At 38.1% G+C, this 18472-nt stretch overlaps 1 protein-coding gene across 1 annotated transcript in view; it reads left to right on the plus strand.

Moving 5' to 3' along the window:
- The window catches only part of LOC103193744 (kinesin-like protein KIF28P), a 148931-nt gene that overhangs the window by 31521 nt on the left and 98938 nt on the right, over positions 1 to 18472 (plus strand). The window contains exon 3 of the mRNA XM_007937001.1: positions 13554 to 13757. Coding sequence (XP_007935192.1) covers positions 13554 to 13757 — 204 coding nt within the window. The remainder of the gene's footprint in view (positions 1 to 13553; positions 13758 to 18472) is intronic.

The following is an 18472-nucleotide window of genomic DNA, read 5'->3' on the forward strand; positions in this document are numbered from 1 at the left end:
CATACCTCTTCCCATACATCCTTATCACCAATCTTCCAATCATGCTCCTTCCAAGTCCCAGACCATCCAGCTAAGCCATTAGCCACAGCCCATGAATCCATATATAATCGCACATCTGGCCATTTCTTATTTCATGCAAAGTGAACAGCCATATGCATGGCTCAGAATTCTGTCCTTTGGGAGGATTTCCCTTCACCACTGTCCTAGAAGGATGTCTCAGAAATGGGCTGCAATGCTGCTGCTGTCCACTTTCAAGTGGTGCCTGCATAGCATGCAGAACCATCTGTAAACCAGGCACAAGTTTTCTCTTCCTCCGTCAGGAACTCCCCATGAGACCATAGGTGCAGACTGGGAGAGAGAAGGTAATGTGAGTGGAGTAGAGACCATAGGCATTTGGGCTACTTCCTCATGCAACTTACTTGTGCCTTCAGGTCCTGCTAGAGACTAATCTCTGATATACCACTTCCATTTAATGAAGGAGGGCTGCAATTGGAGTCACCACCTGATTAAGTTTATGATAATCTACTGTCATTCTCCAAGATCCATCTATTTTGTGCACAGGCCAAATAGGTGAATTAAATGGGGATATGGTGGGAATCACCACCCCTGAATCCTTCAAGTCCTTGATGGTGGCAGTAATCTCTGCAACCCCTCCAGGGATACGGTATTGCTTTTGGTTTACCATTTTTGTAGGTAGAGGCAGTTCTAATGGCTTCTACTTGGCTTTTCCTATTGTAATAGCCCTTACTCCACATGTCAGGGACCCAATGTGGGAATTCTGCCAATTGCTCAGTTTATCTGTTACAATTATGCATTCTGGCACTGGGGAAATCACTACAGGATGGGTTCAAGGACCCACTGGACCTACTGTGAGATGCACCTTAGCTAAGACTCCATCAATAACTTGACCTCCATATGCCCCCACTGAGTGGTGGGCCACAATGATGCTTTGGGTCTCCTGGAAATAGTGTCAGTTTGGAGCCAGTGTCCAGTAATGCCCGAAAAGTCTGATTATTTCCTTTTCCCCAATGAGCAGTAACTTTCGTAAAAGGCCTCAGATCTCTTTGGGGAAGGCTAGGAGAAAGATTGATGTTATAGGTTTTTGGCAATGTAATGGGGTCTTTTCTTAAAGGGACCTGACCTCCCCTTCATTCAAGGGGTTGTGGGTCTGTAATCTGACTTAAGTCTGGGAATTGATTGAGAGGTCGTGACTCTGTATTCTGGCTATTCAATCTAGGTTACTGTTCACATGACCTAGAATTCTTCTGTCTATATAGATCAAGTAAATATTTAGTAGGTTTGCCATGTATTTCACTAGTAGGAACACCATGAGCAAGTAGCCAATGGCATAATTCCACATGAATCAGATTATTCTGATTACTGTTCTGACTCTGCTGTCCATTATGGTAACCATGCCCACCTTGTCTTTGTCAATTACCTGCTGCCATTTGGCCCCTACTACCACAGGGTCCAATGAGCCCCATCGTAGTTAAGCATCTTAGTTCAATTAGGGCAGTTCCCACCGTCAAATCAGGTTTACATAAAATAGCAGTCACAGCAGTCTTCAAGGATGCTGGAGCTCCCTTCACAAATTTATTCTTCATCGTACTGGTGAAAGGCGTGTCTTCTGGACTCTCCATTTCTGGCTCTAGGGGTCTAATCTGATAAATCCATTTTAACAGGTCTATTTCCCTAAGCCTCTGGATACTTACATTATACCAAGGCAGGTCTGGTATCACACTTTGTATTTCACCTCTTGAGGCTCACTTGGACTTAACTTTAGTTATAGGTCTAGCAGCAACAATGGGTGGTTGGGGCAGTTCCTGAGAACATTCAGGAATGTCTTCCATGGCCTCTGCTTTAGGCAATGACCCAGCAGGAACAGCTGTGCTAATCCCATCAAACTGAGGTGGAGGGGATAATTGTTTTACAGTAATCCATTCAGATGGGAGGGATTCAACAGAATTTACAGGCTCCATATCCTGATCTTCCTGACTATCTGCCCATATGTCCCCATTCCAGGTTTCAGGATCCCATTTTTTTCCCAATCAATGCCCTCACTTTAACTTCAGACATAATTCTGGGTTGATAATTTAATTGGCATTGTAATTCAGCCACCTTTACAATAAGACTCTGGGTTTGGTTTTCAGCAATATCAGCTCTGTTACTAGAAGAAACAAGGCTTTCTTTCAGAACACAACTGGAAACATTGAGGTCTTTTATGTAGCACTTAAACCATGACTCAGCAGCCCTGAGCTCATCTCGCTCTTTCACCAGTTTGTCTAGTGTAAGTAGGACCAACTAACCGGCTTCTTTATACTCCTCATGCTGACAAAATTGCAGAAAAGTATCAAATATGTGATCACCCAGAGCCTCTCTTCTCACAAGTACTTGATCTATTGGTGGTGCTATTTTGCATATTAATGTCACCTCATGCCATGGATTAGCAGGGCCCTCTTTACTAACAGAGGCAGGGTCACTAGTGTCTTTAAGATTAATCAGATTAGAGAACCAATTTAGGAAGCCCATCCTTATGGTTTTGTCTCTCGAGAACCACTCTTGGTACCAAATGTGTTAGACTGGATTCTCTAGAGAAACAAAACCAGTAAAGCTTACATAGAGAGAAAAAGAAAAATTTATCTTAGGAAAATGGCTCACACACTTATGGAAGCTGGCAAATCCAAAGTTCTTGGATCAAACATCAAGCTAGAGGCTGTTCCCAGCTCTCGCAGCTGCAAGGACTGAGGAGCTTGAGGTTAGCAGGCAGTATACTGGCTATTGACTCCAACGAATGATGAATCCTAGATCTCCAGGCCGAATGGTGGATTGTTCGCTTATGGACAGTTGTAGGCAGCACAACAGAATCCCGATCTGCAGAAGGAGTGTCTCTTTTCCCAGGATGTCCATTAATATACCTGAAGCAGGCCACACCCCTGGGGAAACTCCCTTTCAATGGATTGGCTGCTCAGAACGTATTCATCTGATCCCATCATGAGAATAACCACATCACAACTGCTTAAACCACACAGAATTGGCCAGCAACTTGACACACAGCTACAACTATCACATTCAATAATTTCCACTTTCTGTGGGATCACATTTCTTTGGAATGTCTACATATGGATCTCTCCCAGTCAGTTGGCCAGGTAGCTTTCTTCCAAATCTCTTGGCATAACTGACTGAGTGCCTCCACTGGGGCATCAGTTTGTTGAAACATCTCAGTGGATATTCCATGAATTCCTGGAGCCTTGTTCTTCACCAATTCCTTCAGTGCAGCTTCAACTTCTTCCTTCAGTACCATTGGTTCTTGAACATATGCCACTCCTGAAATGGATAAAGATCTACCAGTTCTTTTTGGTACAGTGACTCTGTGTATTCTTTCCATCTTCTTTTGATGCTTCCTGCATCATGCAATATTTTGCCCATAGAATCTTTCAATATTGCAACTCGAGGCTTAAATTTTTTCCTCAGTTCCTTCACTTTCAGAAATGCTGAGTGTATTCTGCCCTTTTGGTTTTCTAACTCCAGATCTTTGCACATTTCATTATAGGAATTGTCTTTCTCTGTTCAAGCTGCTCTTTGAAATCTTCTGTTCAGCTCTTTTATCTTATCATTTCTTCCATTTGCTCCAGCCACTCTCTGCTCAAGGGCAAGGTTCAGAGTCTCTTCTGACATCCATTATGGTCTTCTTTCCTTACCTTTTTAATGATCTCTTGTTTTCTTCATGGATGATGTTCTTGATGTCATCACACAATTCTTCTGGTTTTCAGGCTTTGGTGCTCAGTGCATCAAATCTGTTCTTTAGATGGTCTCTAAATTCAGGAGGGGTATATTAAATGTCATATTTTGGCTCTCCTGGACTTAATTGTCTTCAACTTCAAGTTGAACTTGCATATGAGCAGTTAATGGTCTGTTCCACAATCAGCTCCTGGCCTTGTTTTGGCTGAGGATATTGAGCTTTTCCATTGCCTCTTGCCACAGATGTAGTCAGTCTGATTACTATCTACTCCATCTGGCAAAGTCCAGGTATATAGCTGCCATTTGTGTTATTGAAAAAAAGTATTTGCAATGAATAAGTCATTGGTCTTGCAAAATTCTATCATGCAATTTCTAGCATTATTTCAGTCATCAAGGCTAAATTTTCCAACTACTGGTGATTCTTCTTTGTTTCCAACTTTTGTATTCCAGTCACCAATGATAAGCAACAAATCTTGATTGCATGTTCGGTCAATTTCAGACTGCAGAAGTTGATAAAAATCTTCAATTTCCTCGTCTTTGGCTTCGGTGGTTGGTGCATAAATTTGAATAATTGTAGTATTAACTGGTCTTCCCTGTAGGCAAATGGATATTATCCTATCACTGACAGCATTGTACTTCAGGACAGGTCTTGAGACATCTTTGTGATGATGAATGCCATGGCATTCCTCTTCAAATTGTCATTCCTGGCATAATAGAGCATATGGTTGTCTGATTAAAAATGGCCAAAACCAGTCCATTTCAGCTCTCTAATGCCTAGGATATCAATCTATATGCATTCCATTTCATGTTTGACAACGTCCAATTTTCCTAAATTCATACTTTGTATATTCCATGTTCCAATTATTAGTGGACATTTGCAACTGTTTCTCCTCAAATTGAGTAGTGCCATGCCAGCAACTGGAGGTCCTAAAAGCTTTATTTTATCCATATCATTAAGGTTGGTTCTACTCTGATGATGCAGCTCTTTCCCACTGGTATTTTTAGTGCCTTCTGACCTGAGGGCCTCGTCTTCCTGCACTATATTGGACAATGTTTCAGGGCTACTCAGAAAGTTGCCCAGTAATGTATCAGATAGTGTTTCTCTGCTGTTCATAAGGTTTTCCCTGGCTAATTCTTTGAGAATTGGATGGCCTCTTCCTTCTTCCTAGTCTTTCTTAGTCTGTGAGCTGTGTTGAAACCGGTGCACTATGTGCAACCCTGCTGGTGTTTGAAACACAGGAACACACAAGCCACCACAGTAAGACAAACTGACAGACAATTTGTTTCTCTTAGCTGTTCAAATTCTATTAGCTCTCCCCTTACCTGGCTCCTCAAAGCAAGCATAAGGAAGGACAAAGGGGAAGAGCAGTAATTAAGAAAATACTAAAATAAAGAAAAACAAATGAAAACAAACAAAATGATGTTTGAAAGATCAGTAATGTTAATAAACCTCTAACCAAACTGATCAAAAAAAGAAAAGGAAAGTACAAGGTACCAAAGTAATAAATGAAAACAAGGATATTATTACAGGTCCTACGAGCATTAAAAGAATAAGGGAATGTTATGGACAATGTAATGTCATTAAATTCAACTACACAGGTGCAATGGAGCAGTTCTTCTAATGGCATAATTTAATGAAGCTCACTCAAGGATAAAGAGATAATTCAAATAGCCCTATGTTTATTAAAGAAAATGAGATTTTAGTTAAAAGCCTTCAAAGGAAAAAAAAAAAAAAAACATTACAAAAACACTATAGACCAATCTTTCATGAAAATAGACACAAAAATTACTAATAAAATTTTAGTAAAAAGAATTCAACACTATATAAAAAGAGTAATACATCATGATCAAATATGAGTTTTCCTTGGCTAACCTTTGTAAAATTCGTTTAACATTTTAAAAGTAATATTCTTCATCATATGAAAAAAATAAAGGAGAAGTAATATATGATCAGATACAGAAAATGCATTAAATAAAAATTAACACACAATTATGATCAAAGTTGAAATAGAAAGCAATTTCTTAGATATAGATCTTCCCTTAAAAACAGATAACATCACATTTGATAGTTAAAAACTGAATGTATCCCCCCTAAAATTGGGAACAAAACAAGAATGTCCATTCCCACCACTCCTATTCAACATTGCTAGAATAGGAAATAAGGCAAAAATAGACAATAAAGCAAATTGGAAAGGAGGAAGTTTTACTATTTGCCAATGACATAATTATCTATGTAGAAAATCTTAATAAATCTATTTAATAACCCATTACAGCTAATAAGTGAGATTAAAAGGCCAATATACAAAAAGTCAGTGGTATTCTCTATGCTTGCAGTAACAATTGAACATTGAAATTTTAAAGTATTTATAATAGCATAAAAAATGTAAAATAATTTAGGGATAAAGCTAATAATATTTGTGCAAGAACTGGACACTGAACACTATAGAGTATTAGTAAAAGGAAGACCTAAATAAATGAATCTGAAGACTCAAATATTAAGAAGGCAAATTGATCAATAGATTCAATAAAATCCCAATCAAAATCTGAGCAGGTACTTTTTTGTTAAAATTTATACACTATTCCAATAATTCATATGTAATTGTTAAGGGCTTAGAATAACCAAAAGTATTTTAAAGATAATAAAGGTGGAGAATTTACACTGTCAATTTTAAAGTCTACTATAAAGCTACAGTCACAAGGTGTGTGGTGTGGGGTTAAAAATGGGCATATAGATTGGTGGAACAGAATAGAGTGTCCAGAAATAGACTGTTGTATCTAATCTATTTATTTTTTACAAACATATCGAGGTAATTCAAAAGGAAAATTTTTTAACATATGGTGCTGAAAATATTGGATATCAATATGCAAAAAAACAAACCAAAACAAAACAAAACCTCACAATGGATCATATACCTAAATGTTAAGGCTAAAATAAAAATTCTAAAAGAAAGGATAGGAGAAAATTGTTGTGATTTCTTATTTGGCAAAGATGTCCTAGGACACAAAAGTCATAAACTATAAAAGAAAATCTCTTATAAATGAGATTCAATAAATAATAAAAACTTTCATTTTTTGAATAATACCTAAGAAAATGAAAAGTGAAATCACCAAGAAAACAAAAATTTATAAAACATGTATCTGATACCACTCAGAATATATAAAGAACTCTTAAACTCTGTAAGAAAAATAAATCAATCATTTAAAATAACAAATAATTGATCAGAGGCTTCACCAAAAAAGATAGGTAAGTGGTCCAAAACCAATGAAAAAATTGTTCAGCCTCATCAGTTGTCATTGTTAGGTGTCATTGAGTTTGTTCAGACTCATAATGACCCTGTGTACAACAGAGCAAAACACTGCCTGGGCCTGTGCTATCCTGACAATTGTTGCTATGCTTTTGCCTGTTTTTGCAGACATGGTGTCAAGCCATCTCATTGAGGGTCTTCCTCTGTTTCACTGACGTTCTACTTTTTCAAGCATGATGTCCTTTTCCAGGGACTGGTCCCTCCTGAAAATATGTCCAAAGTATGTGAGATGAAGTCCTGCTATCCTTGCTTCTAAGGAGAATTCTGGCTGTACTTCTTCCAAGACAGATTTGTTCGTTAAAGAAATGCAAATTAAAACCACAAAAAAGTAATACTACACATCCATGAAAATGGCAAAAAATTAATGTCTGACAGTATCAAATGTTTCTCTGCATGTGGAGCAACTGAAATGCTCATACCCTGCCTATGGGAATGCAAAATGTAGGGTTATTTTGGAAAGCAGGCAGTTTATTTAAAATTTAAATATGTGCTTTATGATAAAACCAAAACCAAACCTGTTGCTGTCCAAGCAATTGTGACTCAACCCTAGTACCCCATAGGGTTTCCAAGGCTGCACTCTTTGTAGAAGCAAACTGCCATGTTCTCCTGGTGGTGTAGAACTATCAACTTTTTGATTAGTAGCCAAACTTAATCACTGTGCCACCAGTCTTCTTGTGCTTAATGGTATGGCCCAGCAATTCCAAGAAAAATAAAATATATGACCTTGTACAAACACCTGTATTCAAATGCCCATAGTAACATTATATATAATAGTCCCAAACTGGAAACAACTCAAATATTGTTTCACACAAATCAATTATTGAATGGATAATCAAATTGTCATATATTTGTTGTTGTTGTTGTTATGTGCCATCAAGTCATCTCCAACTCATAGCGACCCCTCCTTGGGTTTCTGAGGCAGTATCACTATGGAAGTAAGTTGCCCAATCTTCCTTCCAAGGAGAGGCTGGTGGGTTTGAACTGCCAGCCTTCTGATTAGCAGTCAAATGCCTTAGGCACTATGCCAATTTATACAATAAAATGCTATTTGGTACTAAAAAGGAACTACTGATTACATGCAACAAAATGAGTGAATCTCATTATACCACGAGAAAGAAGGTACATGCAAAAGTCACATATTATATGAATCCATTTAAACGACAATTCTAGAAAAACTAAAACTTGATTCCAGATAACAAATTAGTTGCCAGGTCCTGAAGGTGGGAGGAGACTGACTACAAAGCGGCACACAGGAACTTTTAAAGTTCTTGATGGGGGGAGGGGTCCGTGGATGGTGCAAACGTTTAACACCCTCGACTATTAACTGAAAAGTTGGAGGTTTGAGTTAAATACAGAGGTGCCTCAGAGAAAGACCTGATGAGCTAGTTGTTTGTCTTGTTTTTGTAGTTACTAAAAATCCTATGGAGCACAGTTCTACTCTGGAACACATGGAATCACCATGTGTTCAATTGAACTTGATGGCAACTGGGTTTTTTAAAATATCTTGATTGTGGTGGTGGTCACATGGATGAATATATTTACCAAAACTCATGCATCTATATACTTAAAATGGGTGAATTAAATAAATATTTATTTTTCTTCAAGGAAGACATTTTTAAAGACTAGAAGAAATATACTATAAAGAAATTCTTTCTCTTCCCACCCCAAAATGAGTTTTTATTGAACACCTATTACGATTCTGCAGAATTATTGTAGTGTAGGAGAATGTTTGTAGTACTGAAAAACTTATATTAAACAAAATTCATAGAATGATTCTATTCTCTACCTAAGAGATTATTTAATAAGATTCTGTATTTCTTGTTTGAAGTTTTTATTCTATAAAAATTAAGGACAAAGAAAACAAGCTTTTCCTAAATCTGCAAATAGGGCTAAGAAAAAGATAGCAAAGTAGTTGCTTTACTAAGGTTAGTAAGCACTGTTTAAGTTTAGCTAATGGCTCCTAAGATAGAGTGGAAATGCATTATATAAACACACTTTTTTCTGGTAGAATCATGGTCACAATATAGCCAGATTCCACATTGTACACCTAGAGCGCCTATAATATTTGCAATGTAGTAATTTGTATTCCTTTCTCATAAAGAAGAAATAGTGCAGGAAAATTGTTTACTGTTTGTTGTCCTAATATAAGTCACACTAAGATGATGTCTCCAAGGGCTGCAGGGACAACTGTGCTGGTGGTCTATGACTAGGAAGGGAAACAGCAAAAAGGGAGCTAACTTGAGCTGTGGGCTTTTGGCTATCTGGAGGGCACAACCATTTTAATTGCTTACGTGTGGCAGCCATTTTGGGTATTAAAGTGACTGAGGGATCAGCCATTTTAAATGTTTATGAGCAGTGGCCATTTTGATATTTAAAGTGACCCAGGGTGCAGCCCTTTTGAATGTTTACAAGCAGTGGCCATTTTGGATTTTAAAGTGACAGCATTCTCATTCAGATTCCAGGGAGCTAAGAAAGGCTCCATTTGCAAGGATGGAGGGGATATATGTGAGGAGGGTGACAACAGGAAAGGAGACAGGTGGTGAGTATATGTGTTAGACTGGGTTCTCTAGAGAAACAAAAACCAGTAAAGCTTATATATATGTATATATATAGAGAAATTTATCTTAGGAAAATGGCTCACACACTTATAGAAGCTGGCAAGTCCAAAGCTCCTGGATCAAACGTCAAGCTGGAGGCTTTTCCTGGCTCTTGCAACCACAGGGGCTGAGGAGCTCAAGGCTGGCAGGCAGTATCCTGGCTATTGACTCCAACAAATGACAAATCCAATCTCCAGGCCGAATGGTGGACTGTTCACTCACAGACAGTTGTAGGCAGCACAAAAGAATCCCGATCCACAGAAGAATGTCTCTCTTTCCAGGATGTCCTTGGATATACTGGAAGCAGGCCACACCCCTAGGGAAACTCCCCTTCAACAGATTGCCCACTCAGAACATAGTCATCTGATCCCATCATGGGAACTACCGCACCACAACAGCTCAAACCACACAGAATTGTGGGCCAGTCAAGTTGACACACAGCTCCAACTATCACAGTATATAAGTGCTGCCAACTAGTGAATAGAGGAGCACAGTACCCTGCTTACATAGATAACATCCAAAGAAAATGAAAATCGTGGGCAAGTCACTCCAATTAAATATAAACAGAGTATCACAGTACAGTCCACATGAAGAAGCATGATAAAGCAGGAGAAACAAGGGACCAGGATACAGACCCAGAACATATCACTGAGGAAGAAGTGGCACTGGAGCTCCCTGATAAGGAATTCAAATGAATTATATTTACGTTAATGGATTGAGAGACAAATCAAGGAAAACACTGACAAAATTGAGGAAAAGACAGACAAAATGCTTGAACAACTTTGAAAGACAATACAAGAACAAAATGACAAAATAAATGAAAAACTAGAAATGATACAAAATCTACAGATAAAAATCCAGAGGATTAATACTAAATTTTCAGAAGTAGATTGAACACATTGAACAGGCAAAGGAGTAGAATTGAATCAAAGGAAGACAGAATTAGTGAGATTGAAGACAAATACTTCAACACTTCTTTGGAAAGGGATCAGTCAGAAAAAAAGATCAAAACAAAATGAAGAAAACCTAAGGTTCATGTGGGATATCATCAAAAGGAATAACCTACATGTAATCAGAATTCCAAAACATGAAGAGACAAATAAAACCACAGAGAAAATTGTCAAAGATCTGTTGGAAGAGAATTTCCCTGGTATGATGAAAGATGAGACTATATCCATTCAAGAAGTCCAATGAACCCCAAATAGGGTAGACCTCAAAAGAAAATCACCAAGACATATCATCATCAAACTCACCAAAACCAACAACAAAGAAAGAATCCTGAAAGCAGCATGAGAAAAATGAAAAGTTACCTACAAGGGGCAACCAATAAGACTAAGCTCGGATTTCTCAGCAGAAACCATGCAGGCAAGAAGACAATGGGATAGTATATATAAAACCCTGAAAAGAGAAAAATTTCCAACCAAGTATTATATGCACAGCAAAATTGTCCCTCAAATAAGATGATGAAATTAGGACATTTCCAGATAAGCAGAAATTTAGGGAATTTGTTAAAACCAGACCAACCTTACAAGAGATGCTAAAGGGAGTCCTTTGGACAGAGAAACATCAACAGCCAACAACAACTGACCATTAACACACATGATGATATAACCCAGAAACCAACCCAGCTATGGAAGTATCCAAAGTAAATAAACCTACAAGATTGTAAACAGGGAACCAGAGACATCAATTGGCAAATGAGGACAACTACAAACCAAAAAGAGGGAAAATACTGTGTAGTTACAGAGCTTCTAAATGGCAGGGAAGTCAAGACAACTGCAAGATAGAACGGACTGTTCTAAACTTGGAAAGAAAATTCCAAATCACAGGGTAAGATCAAAGAACAATGATAAACCTTCACATCACAATACAAAAGAGAACAAGCACAAAAATTTAGCAAATACTAAAAAATATCAGTGAAGGAAGTGATCACACGATTCTAAACAAAACAAGCTCAGCATAGAAAATTATATGGAACAAAGAAACCAGGAACACCATGGGAACGACACATAGCAAAATGACAGCAACAAACTCATACTTGTCAATAATTACATATCTGACAAGGGACTTACCTCTAAAATTTATAGAAAGCTCCAACACCTCAATAACAAAAAGACAAATAATCCCATTCAAAAATAGGCAGAAGACATGAATAGACACTTAACCAAAGAGGATATTCAGGTGGCCAGCAGATACATGAAGAAATGCTCATGATCATTAGCCATCACACCAAACCAAACCCACTGCCATCAAGTTGGATCTGACTCATAGTGACCCCTCCTTGGGTTTCCGAGCCAGTATCACTACGGAAGTAGATTGCCCAACCTTCCTTCTCAGGAGTGGCTGGTGGGTTTGAACTGCCAGCCTTCTGCTTAACAGTTAAATGCCTTAGGCACTAGGTCACCAGAGCTCCTCATTAGCCAGCAGACAGATGAAATTAAAACAACAGTGAGATACCATCTCACTCCAGCACTAATGCCAAAGTTCAACAAGGCAGAAAACAGCAAATGCTGGCAAGGATGTGAAGAGATTGGGATTCTCATGCACTGCTGGTGGGGCTGTCAAATGATACAACCACTGTGGAAAACAATATGGTGATTCCTTGAAAAGCTGGAATTAGAAATACCATTTGATTCATCAATTCCATTACTAAGTATAGCGTAGTGCCTAAAGCACTTGACTGCTAACCAGAAGGCTCGTGGTTCAAACCCACCAGCCACTTCGGGAGGAAGGTTGGGCAATCTACTTCTGTAGTGATACCGCCTCGGAAACCCAAGGAGGGGTCGCTATGAGTTGGGGCTGACTTGATGGCACATAACAACAACAACATCCTAAAGAAGTGAGAGCCAGGACAAGAACTAATATATGCACACCCATGTTTGTAGCAGCACTATTCACAATAGTGAAAATGGAAACAACCTATATGCCCATCAACAGAAGAATGGATAACCGAACTATGGTACATCTGCACAATGGAATACTCCTGCTGCACACTGCCGTTGAGTCAGATCCGACTCATAGCAACCCCTCCTTGTGTTTCTGAGGCAGTATCACTATGGAAATAGATTGCCCAATCTTCCTTCTGAAGAGTAGCTGGTGGGTTTGAACAGCCAGGCTTCTGGTCAGCAGCCAAATGCCCTAGCCATTATGCCACCAGACCTCCTATTTTGAAGCCCTAGATCTTGTGAGAAAGAGAGTGCTTGCCAGCAGAGGGCTAAAATTAGTGTGTTTATTTTGTTAAGTTGCTGTTTCGATTGAGGTTACTGGATGGTGAAAATGGTTCATCATACATGCTGCTAACCAAAAGGTTGGAATTCTGAGTCTACCCAGAAGTATCTTGGAAGAAAGGCCTGATGATCTATTTCCGAAAAATCAGCCACTGAAAATCTGATGAAGCACAGTTCTGCTCTGACACTATGGGGTCACTATGAGTTAGAGTTGACTTGAGGCAACTGATGCTGGTATTGTTGGGTAAAGAATACAGAAGCAGTAGAAAACCCTTTGACTGGTCTCTGTACCTTGGTTCCCTTGAAAAATATTTTTTTTCCCCTGATTGCTTAATTTGAAAGTCCTAGCCCATATTTGCCAAGACTGTAAAATACACAAATTTATTATTGATGGATATTAGCTAGTTTAAGATATATATGGTGTGATCTATGAATGTGAATAATCAGTGTTTTCCATTTTAACATTTAAGATAAAGTAAATCTCTTTTTGGGTTAGCGTTTTATCTCACTGGTTCTAAGAGAACATCTGGATTATATTTCAAGTAGGTTATATGATATTAATTAGAGTGGCCTTTGTCAAAACCAGAATATTTGTTAGAGTTTAAGAATATTGTGAAAAGGAAGGAAGGATAACTATATGTACCAGTGGCCTATACTGAAGCTGACACCTGCAATCTCCTTTTCAGAGAGATGTTTTCCATGATCTTGGGAGGGGAATTCTGGATAATGCTTGGCAAGGCTATAATGCTACTCTCCTGGCTTATGGCCAAACTGGCTCTGGAAAAAGCTATTCCATGATTGGATTTGGTGCAAACAAGGGTATCATTCCAAACGTGTGTGAGGAGCTCTTTCAAGCAATTAAGAATCGGGAGAGAAATCAAGAATACCAGGTATGTATTATCGTGGAGTCCCTATTTTGAGGATTTTTTTTTTTTTTCTTTTTGAAACCACCCCTACAAAGGAAATTATCAGCATCTCTGTTTTAGGATAATGTTAATTTTCCATATCAAAGTGTTTACTTTATTACAAAATCATGTTGCAACTAAATAAGATATTTGGTTTTTCTGGTTTCATGGAGCAAAACCCAAGGAAATATTTTTTTAAAAGGCATTTTGGGTACCATTGAAGCAGACATCTTTTTTCTTTTTCTTTTTTTATTGTGGCTTGGATGAAAGTTTACAGAAAAAAAATTAGTCTTTCATTAAACAATTTATACACATTTTGTTTAGTGATATTGGTTACAATCTCCTCAATATAACAGTACTCCTTCCACTTCCTCCCTGGGTTCCCCAATTTTGTTCACCCTTCTCTCCTGCCCCTTTCCATTTCAAAGCTTTGCTTTTGGGCAAATCTTGCCCTTTTGGTCTTGTATGATATCTGGAGCATGTTCCTCCCTGGTTTTATTGTTCACTCCATAGGCCTGTCCATTCTTTGGCTGAAAGTTGATCCTCAGGGGTGAGCTTAGTTCCAGGCTTGAAAAATGTCTAAGGTCTGCTGTCTCAGGGGTTCCATCAGTTTCTATAAAACCAGTAAGTCTGGTTTTTTTTTTTTATGATTTTGAGTTTTGTTCAACATATTATTTTCTCCCACTCTATCCAGGACCTTCTATTGTGATCCTAATCAGAGCGGTCAGTAGTGGAGTTGGGCACCATCTAGTTCTTCTGGTCTCAGGGTAGTGCAAGCTGTGGTTCATGTGGTCCCTTAATCCTTTGGACTAATTATTTCCTTAAGACTTTGAGGAAGACTTTGACTCTTCACTCTCCTTTGCTCTGAATGGGGGGAGACCAATTGTCTGGCCCCCCATGGCCACTCGGAAGCTTTTAGGGTCCCAGTTGCTACTCATCATGGTAGGATGTAGAATATTGTCTTTATGAACTATGTTATACCATTGACCTAGATGTCCTGTGAAACCATGGTCCTATGCCCCCAAGTCCAGTGACTCATTCGCTCATGGTGTTTGGTTATGGCTAAGAAATTTTCAAAACTTTGCTCCCTGTTTGCTCTATGATATCTTTGGATATATTTGCAGGTCATAAAATATATATGTAGAAAAATCCTCTGCCAATCCTGTATGTACTTGTGGGTATATTCCAAATTAACTTTCCACATATGTTCAGCTTGCATGTCTACCTATGTATCTACCCATAGATTATTGGTTGTCATTACTGTTATTTCAAGCTTGTGTGTGGAATAGTATTTACCTTTGTTGTCTTTTACTCTTGTGCACCCCCCAATGTCTTCCTTTGCCTTGATCATGTTGTGCTAACCTTCCCCTTATAATATATTGCCTTTTCCCTCGCCCAGGTTAATGTGTCTATTCTCTAATCAGTGATTTTCCTTCCTTTCCCTCCCTACATGATAATCATCAAAGAATGTTTCTTTCTGTGTGTAAATTTTTTCTTGTCTTTTTATAACAGTGATTTCATGCAATGCTTATCCTTTTCTGATTGACTAATTTCGCTCAGCATAAGGTTCTCCCAGTTCATCCATGGTATGAGGTGTTTCATAAATTCTTTGTTATTTTTTAATGTTGTGTAATATTCCATTGTATATATATACCATAGTTTGTTTATCCATTCATCTGGCAATGGATACTTAGGTTGTTTCCATCTTTTTGCTATTGTGAATGGTGCTGCAATGAAAATGGGTGTTCATATGTCTATTTGTGTCACAGCTCTTATTTCTGTAGGATATATACCTCATAGTGGGATTACTGGATCTTATGGTATTTCTATTTCCAACTTTTTAAGCAAGTGCCATACTGTTTTCCATAGTGGTTTTACCATTTTACAGTCTCTCCAGAAGTAGGTATGAGAGCTCCAATCTTTCCATACCCTCACTAGCATTTATCATTTTATATCATATATATATATATATAACCAATTTGCTATTAATGGTGGAGTGAGATGATATCTCATTGTTGTTTTGATTGCATCTCCCTAATGGCTAATAATCGCAAGTATTTCTTCATGTGTTTATTGTCAGCCTAAAAGTCTTCTTTGGTGAAGTGTCTGTTCATATCCACTGGCCATTTTTAATTGAATTGTCTGTCTTTTTGTTGTTGAGGTATTGAATTTTTTCTGTAAATTTTATAGATTAGTCCCTTGTCAGATATGTTGTTGCCAAAATATTTTTTCCCAGTCTGTACATTCTCTTTTCATTCTTCTGGAGAATGATATGATTATTATCTTTTGATATGAATAAGGGTTTGATTTTTAAAGAGGTCCTAGTCACCTAGTTTATCTTCTGCTATTTGTGCATTTTCACTTCTGGTTGACAGGCTATTTATGCAATAAATTAGGGCCCCTAAGTTTGCCCCTGAACGAGCTCTGGTAGCACTATGGTTAAAGCATTTAGGTGCTAACCAGAGGTCAGAGGTTTGAATCCATTAGCTGCTCCATGAGAGAAAGATGAGACGGTCTGCTTCTGTAAAGATTTATAGCCTTGGAAACCTTCTGGGGCAGTTCTGTTCTGGGTTGCCAGAATCAACTCAATGGCCGTGGGGTTGGTTTTTGGTTAAGTTTGGCTCTGTTTTTTCTTTTATCATCTTTATTGTTTTAGGTTTTACATTTAGGCCTTTGATGCATATTGAGTTAGTTTTGCATATGGTGTTAAGTATGGATCCTGTTTCATTTTTGTGAAATGGATATCCAGTTTTGTCAGCACCATTTTTTTTTAAGGAGACTATGTCTTCCCCATTGAAAAGATTTTGGCCCTTTGTCAAAGAGCAGATGTCCATAGGTGGATGGGTTTACTTCTGGGTTATCAATTCTGTTCCATTGATCTATGTGTCTGTTGTTGTACTGCTTACTACAGGGCTGTTGTGACTACTGTGACTGTATAGGAGGTTTTGAGATTGGGAAGTATGAGGCCTCCTACTTCTTTAGTAGTGCTTTGCTTACACTGGGTCTCTTTACTTTCCATGTAAAGGTGGTGACTGTTTTTCCATCTCTTTAAAGAATGATGATGGAATCTGGATAAAGATTGTATTATATCTGTGGATCGCTTTGGGTAGTACTGACATTTCACAATGTTAAGTCTTCCTATCCATGAGCATGGAATGTTCTTCTTCTTCTTTTTTTATATGAAGGTAGATTCTATTGGGTAGGATTTTTCTGAGAGAATTTTTATATCTGTGTTCATGAGGGATACCAAACCAAACTCACTGCCGTCGAGTCGGATGTGACTCACAGTGACCCCTCTTTGGATGAATGTAGATTGCCCAATCTTCCAAGGAAAGCTGGTGAATTTGAACCTCTAGCCTTCTGGTTAGCAGTCATAAGCTTAAGGTACTATGCTACCAGAGCTCTTGGTCAATAATTTTCTCTTATAGTGGTGTCTTTGCCTGACTTCTGTATCAAAGTTAGCTTTGCTTCATAAAATGAGTTTGGGAGTATCCATTCTTTTCTGTGTTCTGGAATAGTTCCACTAGAATTAGTATTACTTTTGTCTCTACCTATCTAACATTGTTCCCTCCCTTCCCCTATAACCCCTGGTAACCAACAAAGAAAATTTCTTTCCATATATAAAATTTTCCTTGACTTTTTACAATAATGGACTAATACGATATTTGTCCTTCTGTTGATTGACTTATTTCACTCAGCATAATGTCCTCCAAGTTCATCCATGTTATGTAGTGTTTTGCAGATTCTACATTATTCTTTAGGGTTGCATAGAATTCCATTGTCTGTATGTACCATAGTTTGGTTATGGTATATTCTTCAGTTGATGGACACCTAGGTTGTTTCCATCTTTTGGCTATTGTAAAAAGTGCTGTGATGAACATGGGTGTGCATATTTCTATTCTTGTCCTGGCTCTCACTTCTTTAGGATATATATCTAGTAATGGCATGGCTGGGTCAAATGGTGTTTCTAATTCTAACTTTTTAAGGAAGCACAATACTTCTTTCCACAGTGGTTGTACCATTTTACAGTCCCAACAGCAGTGTATGAGAGTCTCAATCTCTCTGCTTCCTTGCCAGCATTTGTTATTTTCTGTCTTGTTGAACTTTGCTACTAGTGCTGGGGTAAGATGATTTCTCATTGTTGTTTTGATTTGCATCTCTCTAATGGCTAATGATCTTGAGCATTTCTTCATGTTGGTTGGCCGCCTGAATATCCTCTTTGGTGAAGTGTCTATTCATGTCTTCTGCCCATTTTTCAATTGGATTATTTGTCTTTTTGTTGTCTAGGTATTGAAGTTTTCTATACATTTTAGAGATAAGTCCCTTGTCAGATATGTCATTGCTGAATATTTTTTCCCAATCTGTAGGTTCTCTTTTGACTCTTTTGGAGATGTCTTTGGAAGCACATAAAAATTTAATTTTTAGAAAGTCCCATTCATCTAATTTATCTTCTGCTGTTTATGCATTCTGGGTTATGCTTGACAGTTTATTTATGCCATATATTAGGGCCCTAAATTTGCCCCTAGTTTTTCCTTGAGGAACTTTATAATTTTAAGTTCAACATTGAAGTCTTTGCTCCATCTGCAGTTAGTTTTTGTGTATGGTGTGAGCTACAGATCTTGTTTCCTTTTTCTGCAAATGGATATCCAATTTTGCCAGCACCATTTAGTAAACAGATATTCTTTTGCCCATTTAATGGA

This window comes from Orycteropus afer, unplaced genomic scaffold (assembly GCF_000298275.1).
Source record: "Orycteropus afer afer isolate SDZICR_OR568_19922 unplaced genomic scaffold, OryAfe1.0 scaffold00039, whole genome shotgun sequence".
In the NCBI taxonomy this organism is placed as follows: domain Eukaryota; kingdom Metazoa; phylum Chordata; class Mammalia; order Tubulidentata; family Orycteropodidae; genus Orycteropus; species Orycteropus afer.